This window comes from Patagioenas fasciata, chromosome 28 (assembly GCF_037038585.1).
Source record: "Patagioenas fasciata isolate bPatFas1 chromosome 28, bPatFas1.hap1, whole genome shotgun sequence".
Taxonomy (NCBI): Eukaryota; Metazoa; Chordata; class Aves; order Columbiformes; family Columbidae; genus Patagioenas; species Patagioenas fasciata.
Window position 1 is genome coordinate 4,526,207 of NC_092547.1, and position 13,186 is coordinate 4,539,392.

At 53.2% G+C, this 13,186-nt stretch overlaps 1 protein-coding gene across 10 annotated transcripts in view; it reads left to right on the top strand.

The window, feature by feature from the left end:
* The window catches only part of R3HDM2 (R3H domain containing 2), a 34,368-nt gene that overhangs the window by 12,978 nt on the left and 8,204 nt on the right, over nucleotides 1-13,186 (top strand). For 5 of the 10 annotated variants that reach the window (XR_011735966.1, XM_071799792.1, XM_065858892.2 and 2 more), the window contains exons 3-14: nucleotides 647-688; nucleotides 811-897; nucleotides 2,102-2,228; nucleotides 3,618-3,696; nucleotides 5,110-5,169; nucleotides 5,350-5,490; nucleotides 7,052-7,160; nucleotides 7,691-7,786; nucleotides 9,521-9,552; nucleotides 11,195-11,427; nucleotides 12,348-12,535; nucleotides 13,011-13,100. Coding sequence is in view for 9 of the 10 variants with exons in the window: in XM_071799792.1 (XP_071655893.1) it covers nucleotides 647-688; nucleotides 811-897; nucleotides 2,102-2,228; nucleotides 3,618-3,696; nucleotides 5,110-5,169; nucleotides 5,350-5,490; nucleotides 7,052-7,160; nucleotides 7,691-7,786; nucleotides 9,521-9,552; nucleotides 11,195-11,427; nucleotides 12,348-12,535; nucleotides 13,011-13,100 (1,284 nt within the window). In the remaining variant the exon portion in view is untranslated. The remainder of the gene's footprint in view (nucleotides 1-646; nucleotides 689-810; nucleotides 898-2,101; nucleotides 2,229-3,617; nucleotides 3,697-5,109; nucleotides 5,170-5,349; nucleotides 5,491-7,051; nucleotides 7,161-7,690; nucleotides 7,787-9,520; nucleotides 9,553-11,194; nucleotides 11,428-12,347; nucleotides 12,536-13,010; nucleotides 13,101-13,186) is intronic. The other 5 variants (XM_071799796.1, XM_065858897.2, XM_071799798.1 and 2 more) reach the window with 3 other exon arrangements.

Consider the following 13,186-nt stretch of genomic DNA (forward strand, 5'->3'; position numbering starts at 1 on the left):
GGACAGGGAACTGCTGGAGAGAGTCCAGCGCAGCCACCAAGATGCTGGAGGGAGTGGAGCATCTCCCGTGTGAGGAAAGGCTGAGGGAGCTGGGGCTCTGGAGCTGGAGAAGAGGAGACTGAGGGGGGACTCATTGCTGGGGATCAATATGGAAAGGGGCAGTGTCAGGAGGATGGAGCCAGGCTCTTCTGGGTGACAACCAGTGACAGGACAAGGGGCAATGGGTGCAAACTGGAACACAGGAGGTTCTGCTTAAATACGAGAAGCAACTTGTTCGTGGTGAGGGTGGCAGAGCCTGGCCCAGGCTGCCCAGGGGGGTTGTGGAGTCTCCTTCTCTGCAGACATTCAAACCCGCCTGGTTCCTGTGGAACCTCAGCTGGGTGTTCCTGCTCCATGGGGGATTGCACTGGATGAGCTTTCCAGGTCCCTTCAACCCCTGACACTCTGGGATTCTGTGATTCTGTGATCCACCTGAATTTTCTTAAGCATTTTTGCCCAGCTGGGGCCTGACAGAACAGCTCTCCAGCTCTTCCTATTTCCACGTGTTTCCATTTTCTTCAGTGTTGCGCTGCTTTACACAGCAGATGCCGTTTGCATCGTGCACGTTCAGGTTGAGCTGCTCACCTTCTCTTTCTTTTCTCCACAGAGGCGAACGTCGAGTCATGGACACGCCAGGAAAAGAGCCAAGGTGCGACCTGTTCTCATGTCCCCTTCGCCTTTTGGCCATTCCGATCTGAGCCACGGATGGCTTAGGAACGTGAGTGTTTTGGGTGAGATGTCTTAACTAGAGCCTTTCTTTTCCTTCTCCAGTCTAATTCGAAGCTTAAACTGGTCAGGAGTTTGGCTGTGTGTGAAGAATCATCGAGCCCCTTCGTGGATGGATTGCTGGAGTCCCAGGTAGGCCTAGAATGGGATGAACTGTGGAGCGGGGAAGCCCGAAATATCCACATCTTGCACAAAGTGATGTCCTGTCCTACACTTGTGCCTCTGAGAGCCAAGAATTTCCCCCAGGAAGCTGCTTCTGAGGCACCCACAACTACTCAAGTTGTGCAAGCTTAAGCTTCAATACTTGGCCTTCACAAATCCCGGGGGCTTTGGCCATGGCAAAACACTCCTGAGCGCAAAATTAACAGCATTTTATCAGCTTTGAGCAGGGAAGCACATGTGTTCGATCCTGGGGTGATCCGGGCAAGGTGGGTTTTCAACAGCGACAGATGCTGTTGAGGGTCCCGTCAGAGCCTGACCAAGTGTGGTGGTGGAACCCGAGCTGGAAATACAACCACACAGCCGCTCACTCACCCTCCAGAACGGGGAGAGCATCGAAAGGGGGAAACCTGGATTGAGATCAACACAGTTTAATAAAATGACAAAATGCTAATACACTGTTAGTAAATATGTGTATAAAATAGAAATAAAAGAGACTCAAGGCAATTCCTCATGAACACGCTGAGCAGGCAGTGCCAGGAAACGGCACCTGGTCCCAAAGCCGAGCCCAGAGAGAGAAAAGAGAGGGAAAAGGCAGAAAGGCTCAGAGGCCTCTGCAAAATGGTAAAAGCCGAACTAAACATCCCAACCAAAAACTCCCCCGGCTGCGCCAAAAAGGGCGAAGAGAAGAACCCAAGAGATCAGAAGAACCAAAACCAGAAGGTCCCAAGTCTCCTTAAATAATTCACAGGATGCTAATGGGCTGGACCGCTCTGGTTGCTCAGTGTGGGTGTCAGTGCAGCTCTGTCCATCCATCCCCTTCCTCGCTGCCTCACCCCTGTGGGCAGAGCTCAGAGTGTCCTTGGCTCTCAGAGCAGAGCCATTCAAACCATGAACCCTGTGCTGGGCTGGGATCTGCTTGTTCTCAAACTGAGTGCAAACCATGAGCTGGGAAAAGCAAGGTTTGTAATGCAGGAAGAAAATCAACCCATTTCGGGTCAAACCAGCACACAAATGCTTCTCGTTGGGAGGAGGGTGGGGAGAGATGCTGCTTCGTCTCAGGTCTGAGACCTGAATCTCCTCCGTTTCTCAGCTGCCGATGTCTCCAGCCGTGCCGCTGATTCCAGGCAGCGTCCAAGTGCCTCAGAGCAGCCTGGTCTGGTTTGTTTTGTTCCAGGACATCATTCAGTTGCACGTCAGCTGCCCCTCTGACAAGGAAGAGGAAAAGTCCACGAAAGATGGGACCGAGAAAGAAGAAAAAGACAAGAATAAAGAAAAGGCGCCAAGGAAGATGCTGTCTCGAGGTCAGGTCCTGTCTTCCTGCTTTGATTCTGCTGGCCGGGGGTACGGTTGTTGCAAGAACAGTTCTCTGGTGGCTTTTTAAATGTCCAGATGAAACCACAAAAGACCCACTGTATAGACTTTTGCTTTTTGGTTTAAATTTGATGTTATGAAACCTGCCGCAAGTGGCAAGATGGCACGTGGCAAAGGAGGCAGGAGGGCTCTGCAGAGGGGCTGGATAGACTGGAAAAATGGGCTGATTCCAATGGGATGAAGTTCAACAAGGCCAAGTGCCGGGTCCTGCGCTTTGGCCACAAGAACCCCTGCAGCGCTCCAGGCTGGCACAGGGTGGCTGAAAGGGACCTGGGGGGCTGATGGACAGGAAGCCCAACATGAGCCACCCGTGTGCCCAGGTGGCCAAGGCGGCCAATGGTGTCCTGTCCTGTATCCAAACCAGCGTGGTCAGCAGAACAAGGGCAGTGATCCTTCCCCTGTGCTCTGCATTGGGGAGGCCACACCTGGAGTATTGTGGTCAGTTCTGGGCCCCTCAGCTCAGGAAAGAGATTGAAGTGCTGGAGCGGGTCCGGAGAAGAGCAACAAGACTGGGGAAGGGACTTGAGCACAAGCCCTATGGGGAGAGGCTGAGGGAGCTGGGCTTGTTCAGTCTGGAGCAGAGGAGGCTCAGAGGTGAGCTCAGCACTCTCTGAACGACCTGAAGGGCAGTTCTAGCCAGGGGGGATTGGGCTCTTCTCCCAGGCAGTCAGCAATAGGACGGGGGCAGGGGCTTCAACTCTGCCAGGGGAAACTGAGGCTGGAGATTAGAAAGCAATTCTGTGCAGAGAGAGTGGTCAGCATTGGAATGGCTGCCCAGGGAGGTGCTGGACTCACCGGCCCTGGAGGTTTTTAAACTGAGATTGGCCATGGCGCTTAGTGCCATGATCTGGTCAGTGGACTGGAGTTGGACCAAGGCTTGGACTGGATGATCTCTGAGGGCTTTTCCAACCCCGTCCATCCTGTGATTCTGTGAAAGAGGTGAGCTAAGTTTCTGCTCTATGATTTTGGGACACACAAATAGCTAAAAGATACGCATTTAGTCTGGTGAGCAAATTGAACCTGAAACCCATGTACAGACAGCACCTCTGCCCTGCTGCGGATTCAGTGGCACACACTCTTTTTCCTGCAATTACTTTTCAATTAAAAAGCATGTGGGGAGAGGGAATGAACAGACCCTAGGAGCTGGACATGAGCCCAAGGTGCTCAGTTCTCTAACAAGGTGGGGTTTTCTTCATATCACAAAGAGCTGGCGCTGAGAATGGGCTGAATTTCCTTGGGCAAAAATATGGGGACATCATCCTTCAATCTGTTCTACCGCAGTGTTTCCTTAATTCGTTCTGCTGCTGTTGTTGTTTCAGATTCCAGCCAGGAATACACGGACTCCACTGGAATAGATTTACATGAATTTTTAGTAAATACACTGAAAAAGAACCCACGGTAGGTCCCTGGTCAGTAAAACAACTTGTTAATGGAGCCAAGGGGGGACGAGGGGTGACTACAGAAAGCACCTTAAAGCGTGTTTGACTTTTTGGGATTCAGAGAGCGTTACTAGAGCTGGGGCGGCGTGGAAACAACAACTACAACTGTAGTTTGAAATCCCGCAGTCAGTCAAAGCGTGTAATTGTGTAGTACGGAGAGAGAGGAAGATAGGAAGTCATTTGTTTGAATGCAAACAGGAAGGAATCTTGATTGCTTTAAAACCCGTGCTAGAAATGATTGTCAAATACCAACCTCTAAAGGAATCACATCCTTCCCTTTTCCCTTCCCTTCCCTTTTCCCTTCCCTTCCCTTTTCCCTTCCCTTCCCTCTTCCCTTCCCTTCCCTTCCCCCTTCCCTTCCCCCTTCCCTTCCCTTCCCTTCCCCCTTCCCTTCCCTTCCCTTCCCCCTTCCCTTCCCTTCCCCCTTCCCTTCCCTTCCCCCTTCCCTTCCCCCTTCCCTTCCCTTCCCCCTTCCCTTCCCTTCCCCCTTCCCTTCCCTTCCCCCTTCCCTTCCCTTCTCTTCCCTTCCCTTCCCCCTTCCCTTCCCTTCCCCCTTCCCTTCCCTTCCCCCTTCCCTTCCCTTCCCCCTTCCCTTCCCTTCCCCCTTCCCTTCCCCCTTCCCTTCCCCCTTCCGTTCCCCCTTCCCTTCCCCCTTCCCTTCCCTTCCCTTCCCCCTTCCCTTCCCCCTTCCCTTCCCCCTTCCCTTCCCCCTTCCCTTCCCCCTTCCCTTCCCCCTTCCCTTCCCCCTTCCCTTCCCCCTTCCCTTCCCCCTTCCCTTCCCCCTTCCCTTCCCCCTTCCCTTCCCCCTTCCCTTCCCCCTTCCCTTCCCCCTTCCCTTCCCCCTTCCCTTCCCCCTTCCCTTCCCCCTTCCCTTCCCCCTTCCCTTCCCTTCCCTTCCCCCTTCCCTTCCCCCTTCCCTTCCCCCTTCCCTTCCCCCTTCCCTTCCCTTCCCCCTTCCCTTCCCCCTTCCCTTCCCCCTTCCCTTCCCCCTTCCCTTCCCCCTTCCCTTCCCCCTTCCCTTCCCCCTTCCCTTCCCCCTTCCCTTCCCCCTTCCCTTCCCCCTAACCAGGGTCCATCCCATCAAGCCAAAAGTCTCTACCAGCGGAGCTTCCAGCAGAGCAGAGGTTCAATATTACCAAATACCATTAGCAAAACAACTTGAAACTGAAACTAATGGCAATTAATTTGCTATAAATGAAAAAATATGGAGGGTTTTCCTTGCTTCATCCCTCAGGTGTGAAGCCGGGTTAATACTGTTGCTTGCTGCGGGTATTTGTGACTTTTCACTGTTGCAGGGAGGGGGGCACCAAGCATACAAAGCTGAGTTTCACTGTCTCTAAAGGCGGCTTTCTCATGTTTATTTTCTTGACAGGGATAGAATGATGCTACTAAAGTTAGAGCAGGAGATTCTGGAGTTTATTAGTGATAACAAGTAAGTGATCATCGCGAAAAAGAGGTTTGTAGCTTACACTTTGTGAGCTTGGGCACCTATGGGAGAAGAGAGTGGCTGCTCTGGGGTCTGGTTGAGGCACATTGAGCCTCAGTCTCTCTTTTGGTGTCAGGGCTGTTTTGAGACCTCCTGAATTGTGAGGCTTTTCTCCTCTCTCCTCAGCAATCAGTTTAAGAAGTTCCCTCAGATGACCTCGTACCATAGGATGCTGCTGCACCGCGTGGCTGCCTACTTCGGCATGGACCATAACGTGGACCAAACTGGGAAGGCGGTTATTATCAACAAGACCAGTAACACACGAATGTAAGAACAACTGGGCTGGCATCCCCTTCCCTGTTCTTCCCTTCCCTGTTCTTCCCTTCCCTGTTCTTCCCTTCCCTGTTCTTCCCTTCCCTGTTCTTCCCTTCCCTGTTCTTCCCTTCCCTGTTCTTCCCTTCCCTGTTCTTCCCTTCCCTTCCCTGTTCTTCCCTTCCCTTCCCTGTTCTTCCCTTCCCTTCCCTGTTCTTCCCTTCCCTTCCCTTCCCTTCCCTTCCCTTCCCTTCCCTTCCCTTCCCTTCCCTTCCCTTCCCTTCCCTTCCCTTCCCTTCCCTTCCCTTCCCTTCCCTTCCCTTCCCTTCCCTTCCCTTCCCTTCCCTTCCCTTCCCTTCCCTTCCCTTCCCTCCCCTCCCCTCCCCTCCCCTCCCCTCCCCTCCCCTCCCCTCCCCTCCCCTCCCCTCCCCTCCCCTCCCCTCCCCTCCCCTCCCCTCCCCTCCCCTCCCCTCCCCTCCCCTCCCCTCCCCTCCCCTCCCCTCCCCTCCCCTCCCCTTCCCCTTCCCCTCCCCTCCCCTCCCCTTCCCCTCCCCTTCCCTTTTCTTCCCTTTTCTTCCCTTCCCGATAACCAGGGTGCATCCCACACCACCCATTTTTCCTTGATAAGAAGGGCAGGTCCCCTCTCTGGTAGAGAAGGATCCTTCACTTCCAGTCCTATGCGTATGTATTTGCAAACTGTCGTGGTTTAACCCCAGCTGGCAATATATCCACGATAGCCACTCGCTTTCCCCCTTCCCCACCCCCCAATAGGGGAGAGAATCAAAAGGGAAGGGAGAAACTTGGGTTGAGATCAACACAGTTTAATTAAATAGCAAAATACTAATACATTACTAGGAAATATAGGTAGAAAATAGAAATAAAAGACAGTCAAGGCAATTCCTCATGAACACGCTGAGCAGGCAGTGCCAGGAAACGGTGCCTGATCCCAAAGCCGATCCCAGAGAGAGAAAAGAGAGGGAAAAGGCAGAAAGGCTCAGAGGCCTCTGCAAAATGGTAAAAGCCGAACTAAACGTCCCAACCAAAAACTCCCCCGGCTGCACCAAAAAGAGCAAAGAGAAGAACCCAAGAGATCAAAAGAACCAAAATCAGGAAGTCCCAAGTCTCCTTAAATAATTCACAGGATGCTAATGGGCTGGACCGCTCTGGTTGCTCAGTGTGGGTGTCAGTGCAGCTCTGTCCATCCATCCCCTTCCTCGCTGCCTCACCCCTGTGGGCAGAGCTCAGAGTGTCCTTGGCTCTCAGAGCAGAGCCATTCAAACCATGAACCCTGTGCTGGGCTGGGATCTGCTTGTTCTCAAACTGAGTGCAAACCATGAGCTGGGAAAAGCAAGGTTTGTGATGCAGGAAGAAAATCAACCCGTTTGCAGTCCAACCAGCACACAAGCCCCTGCTGGTTCTCAGAGAAGGAGCCGGAGCTCTTGTTGCCATCAGACACAGGGCAATTCAACACAACAAACACCTTTGCACGCCGCCTCGCTCCCCGCAGAGCGGTGGCTCTATGAGGACAGTTCTGTGCCCATTTTCACCTGTCTAACCGGGCTGTTTCTTCCCGCAGCCCTGAGCAGAGGTTCTCTGAGCACATCAAAGATGAGAAGAATGCAGAGTTCCCGCAGAGGTTTATCCTCAAACGAGATGATACCAGCATGGACAGAGATGATAATCAGGTACGGGGTGGCAATGAGATATCTGTATAATGCATGAAAGTCAAATGCAACTTTCCCAGCTGAGAACAACTCTGAATTTCTCTCGGCTTTCCTGCAATAACCTTCTTTAATAGAAGCCTCCACCCAAGAAGCAGCTTCTAGATACATAGTGAAGCCTTTACAAATTACTGTGGAAATGGATGAAGAGTTTGTGTGGCTTGTGGGAGTTTTCTGTACCTTTGAATGCTCCAAAGAGCGCCCTTTAGTTTTTTGACCCCCGGGAACAACCTGTCTGATATTCCTGATCTGTCCTTTCCAAATCAGGCAGAGTTCAGTGGTTGTGCTTGAGCCAGGAGGTGGAGGGCACTAAGGGATGTTAATCCCTAGACGCAGGTGTCCAGAAGGTGGGTTCAGAGGCACAGGCTCCGTCATTGCGTCAGGCGTCACACACACTCCGTAATCCACACCCTGCGTTAAAATACCAGCAGCTGACTGTGCCCCCTGCTCCCGTTGGCAACCGCTGACCCGCTGAGATGTGTTTGTCCCTTCAGATCAGGCTCCCCTTGCAGGATGGGAGAAGGAGCAAATCTATAGAAGAGCGAGAGGAAGAGTATCAGCGGGTCAGGGAGCGGATATTTGCACGAGAGGTAAGCTTGGATGGCTCGTTTGCCAGGTGCCCTCCTGGAACTTTGTGGCACAAGGTGACCTTTAGTATACAAAGAGGTTGGATCTCACCGTTGCCTTTTTGACGAATTTCCCCGTATTCTTGGTATTTACCACTGAATTCCAGCTCCTAACAAAGATGTCTAAGACACCGAGATAGAGGAGCCGCACCTCCCCAGTCTGCTCCTTCCCAAATTCCCCGTTTTGGGGGCAATGGATGCGTGGGGACTGACACGAGGCAGTTTTTCTCCTTGCTGCCCATCAGGATTATAAGCTCCACCAGCTTCTCTCCAGTGCAGCTTTGAGCTCCTGACCGAGCTGCGCTGGCCTTGGAGCATCAGGCGGAGCTTGGTGCCTTTACATGCTGGAGCTGAGCAGCACGTTTATTGTCTCTTTACCAAGTGTCTGGCTGGGTTGTGGCTTCCTTGAGCTCTCCTCGAAGCGGGAGCAGCGTTCCTGGCTCAGGTCTGGCTCAGGTTGCTGCGCTGAGCGCCGTCCGCTGGCTGCAGGCAGCTCCCCATGCCATGGCAAACGCTGCAATCGGGGGAGATTCCAATTGCCCATCTGTCATGGATCATGTTCAGAGTCCAGCTCCTTTCCCCGCTGCTTTTGAGAGTCTTGGGGACGATGCCTTTCGTTTGTCCTGGTGGGAACTGCCGTGTGCCCACGGAGGATGTTGTATGTCTGGCCTTAATTGTTCCATTGACAAAGCTGCCATCAAAGCTGCTGTTGTGGTTGAACCCAAGCTGGCAACACAACCACGCAGTCGCTCACTCACCCCCACAACAGGGGAGAGAATCAGAAGGGAGAAACTTGGATTGACATCAACGCAGTTTAATTAAATAGCAAAATACTGATACACTACTAGTAAATGTATATAAAATAGAAATAAAAGCTAGTCAAGGCAATTCCTCATGAACACGCTGAGCAGGCAGTGCCAGGAAACGGCACCTGGTCCCAAAGCCGATCCCAGAGAGAGAAAAGAGAGGGAAAAGGCAGAAAGGCTCAGAGGCCTCTGCAAAATGGTAAAAGCCGAACTAAACGTCCCAACCTAAAACTCCCCCGGTTGCACCAAAAACGGTGAAGAGAAGAACCAGAGAGATCAGAAGAGCCAAAACCAGAAGGTCCCAAGTGTCCTTAAATAATTCACAGGATGCTAATGGGCTGGACCGCTCTGGTTGCTCAGTGTGGGTGTCAGTGCAGCTCTGTCCATCCATCCCCTTCCTCGCTGCCTCACCCCTGTGGGCAGAGCTCAGAGTGTCCTTGGCTCTCAGAGCAGAGCCATTCAAACCATGAACCCTGTGCTGGGCTGGGATCTGCTTGTTCTCAAACTGAGTGCAAACCATGAGCTGCGAAAAGCAAGGTTTGTAATGCAGGAAGAAAATCAACCCGTTTGCAGTCCAAGCAGCACAGCTGCCTTAGAGCAAGGAAGTAAGGAGTTGAGAACTGAGATTTTTAAACTCTTGGGAGATCCCGGGGTCGCAGGTATCAGGAAAGGCTCCTGACGGGCCTGGATGAAGAGTCCAATGGGACTGGGGTGCGGAGGGCTCAGCAAGGCTCCGGAGTGACCACATAACTGGTGCATGACAACCATGTCCAAACCGTGTGCTGTCAGTCATGCTCCTCTTTGCTTTGAAATCACCTGGGTTTGTTGCTTTCGACGTTTCTAAGTCTCCTTTTCTTTCCTTCCCATCCCCATGTCTCTTCCGCGCTCCCAGACTGGCCAGAACGGATATCTCACCGACAGCAGGTCAGTACTGTCAGTACTATACTATTTGTACCTCTGCGAGGCCTGCGTGGCTCTGTAACGATGCTTTTCTCTGATGTTAACCGACAGAATCGCCAAAGAAGGCTTTTCTTCTAGTTCTCACAAACAAAGGCAGATTTTTAGGTACCTCTGTGTAATTCTTTTGTACATTGTCCTGCTGAGTGAGTTTGCCCCATGCACGGCTGCTTGTGGAGTTAACGAAGTTGTATCCTTTGCAGCATCAACTCCGGAGCCCTTTCTTTGCTGATTCATCAGTTAAAACAGAGGGATGGGAGGGGAATGGCAGGGAGGAATGGGGAAACCCACAGATTCCAGCAGTTTTCAAACCACTCCACCTCTTGTTTCCCAGAAGGAGAGGAAAGCACCTGCAGTGGCAGGATCAGCACCCAGACAAGGTGCGGTTGTCCCTAATCGCTGGTTATAAACACTGGGTTACTTAATGGTGGCAACGAGGTGTCTCAGGCTCTTATTTCTGCAGAGGGCACTGTTTGAGCAGCGTGTTCGTATGAACCCTGCGGCCTCTCGTTTAATAGCCGGAGCTCTAAAGGTGAAGCGTTTCTGTGCAGGAACAGGACAGAAGGATCCAAGGAGGTGTAGGAACAGCGTTGGCTGTGTCCTCAGTCCCTTGCATGGCTCGGGCTGTCCTTAGAGAGACATCTCCATGGAAAACGCGGTGTCCTCAGCACAGTTACGTGGACTTTAGGAGCTGAGCTGCAGCCAGGAGCTTTTCTGCCTGTTGTGCATGGTCCCTAAAGGGCTTGGCTAACCTGCTCTCTTTGTTTTGTGCTTGCCATAGTGGGGAGAGACTTCAGAGTTCAGGTTGGAGAGCCTGAGCTTGACAGCGGTGCTTGTTAGGTCAGCTGGACTTTGGGGTTCGAGGCTGCGTAGTCCCAATTCCTCACTCCTTTAGGGGTATAACCCTTGTACTGGTTTTCCAATAGATGTGTTTTGTCTCTCATGTGCTCCCAGCAGACCAGGACTCCACCTCAGAAGTTCCTTGTAATCTTTTCCCCTCCACAAGTGCAGCGTTACATGAGCAGCTCTCCCAGTGTTGCCTTCACCATTCCTCCCCAGCGAAGGCCCAGGAGCCCATTGCTCTGCTTACGATCCTTCGCTGGGCTGATAAACCAAGTTTACTGCTCGGAGTGTTCTGCTGATGCTCCACCAAGCCCTGCTGCGGCCAGACCTGCGGTGGGGCTGAGGAAGGATGATGAATAGGAGCACAGCTCTGAGCGTAGCAACATCCCAGCCTGTGGGCAGAGAGCTGTAGCAGGACCAGTGTGGAAAGCGGTCTCACAAGATCTCAACCATGTCTAGAGGCCTCTGTTAAAAGCTCCTTGTTCTGAGACAAAGCTTTAGCGAGGGATTGTGCTCTGAATGAGCTGGCTTCTCTTCCAGGCTGGGCTCTGGGTAGGGACAAGGGCTCTCAACACAGGCCAAGGAGATGAGCAGTGGCTGGGTGTTCACAGTGCATGCCCAGAACGCTGTGACCCGGGTGGGTTGTTTGCTGTCAGATCCATGGGTGAAGCGCCGTGTGGCAGAGCCGGGTGCCGTGGCGGTGCCCGCGGGTCCTGCTGCTGCCCCCTGCGCCGCAGCCGCCGTCTGACTCCTCTGGTCTCCCCAGGAGCAACCGGGACGGTTTGAACCGCGCCTCGGGCAGCCGCCAGAGCAGCACGGAGAGCGAGATCAAGTCGCTGGAGCCTCGGCCGTGGAGCAGCACAGACTCAGATGGCTCCATCCGCAGCCTGCGACCGCCTGTTACCAAAGCCAGCAGCTTCAGCGGCATCTCCATCCTGACGCGGGGGGACAGCATCGGGAGCAGCAAAGGCAGCGCTGCCAGCAGGACGTCCCGGGCAGGTACTGAACTGTTTCCCCACACACCTCCTGCCAAAGGGCACCTAGAAGACAGGGACTTGGGGCTGGAGGACAAGCTCATGACACTGTGGTCAGTGACGGGTTGTGTGGTTGAACCTGAGCTGGCAATGCAACCACACAGCCGCTCACTCGCTCCCTCCCACACCACCCCAATCAGGGAGAGAATCAGAAGGGAAGGGAGAAACTTGGATTGAGATCAACACAGTTTAATTAAATAGCAAAATACTAATACACTACTAGTAAATATAGGTAGAAAATAGAAATAAAAGCTAGTCAAGGCAATTCCTCATGAACACGCTGAGCAGGCAGTGCCAGGAAACGGCGCCTGATCCCAAAGCCGAGCCCAGAGAGAGAAAAGAGAGGGAAAAGGCAGAAAGGCTCAGAGGCCTCTGCAAAGTGGTAAAAACCAAACTAAACGTCCCAACCAAAAACTCCCCCGGCTACGCCAAAAAGAGCAAAGAGAAAAACCCAGAAGATCAGAAGAGCCAAAACCAGAAGGTCCCAAGTGTCCTTAAATAATTCACAGGATGCTAATGGGCTGGACCGCTCTGGTTGCTCAGTGTGGGTGTCAGTGCAGCTCTGTCCATCCATCCCCTTCCTCGCTGCCTCACCCCTGTGGGCAGAGCTCAGAGTGTCCTTGGCTCTCAGAGCAGAGCCATTCAAACCATGAACCCTGTGCTGGGCTGGGATCTGCTTGTTCTCAAACTGAGTGCAAACCATGAGCTGGGAAAAGAAAGGTTTGTGATGCAGGAAGAAAATCAACCCGTTTGCAGTCCAACCAGCACACTGGTTGAAATGGAACATGGTTGGCATCATCTGAATGTTATGGGTACCTGGGCAAGGATGTGCCAGACACAGCGACAGTATCCGCCCCCCATCCTCCCCATGTTTTTCTCTCCCAGGTACCAACCCTGCCCTGCCTTTCTCTGTTCAAGGTTTGGTACTCAGTGCCCCTGAAGCATGCAGCCAATCCCCTTCTTCACAGCCCAACCGTGGCCTCCTGCCCTGCACAGCCCCGCAGCCGCAGCCCCAGGGCCTGGCGCCCGCAGCCCAGCAGCCGCCAGCCATGAGCAACCACATGCTGTCCCAGGTGAGTCGCTGCGCCGCGTCCAGGGCTCCGGAAGCTCCTCAGGCTCATGGATGGGAGGTAGAAGCAGAGAGAAAGACAGAGGGGCCCATAGGGAAGAGGAGAGCAGAGGAAAGACCCGGCGGTCAGTGCTGCACACAAGAGTGGGGTCGATACAAAGGTTGCGCTCTCCCGCCGCTTTTGGCCATCGCTGGCCTTTGGGGCCTTGTGTCACTGTTCATGCCAGGCGAGAGCTGCTTTGTGGACGTGCTCAGCCTTCCACAAAGCAACTGGCTGGGCTGTGTGTCTTCACAGAAAGACGAATGCCCCCCCTGTTCTGATCTCTGTGCTTTCCAACCCTCTGCAGTGCCCCCTCTGTGTGTTTGCAGTTGGCTCACTTGACTAACCTGGTTGTTCCTTCTTTCTCTCCTTCCTTCCTCACCCTCCTGCCCTTTTCCCACCTCAATCTCTCCTCCGTTCCCTTCTCTGCTGCTCTCAGCCGGTCCCAGCGCTGCAGCCCGTTCAGTATTCTCCAAGCTCCTGCCCCCAAGTCCTCTTGCCAGTCTCTCCACCCCAGCAGTACAACCTGGTATAAACCCCATTTCCTCTTCTGCACTGTCTCTGTTGTACTCACGTGCTGTGTTTGTGTTGTATGAGCTTTTGTTAATCAGGTAT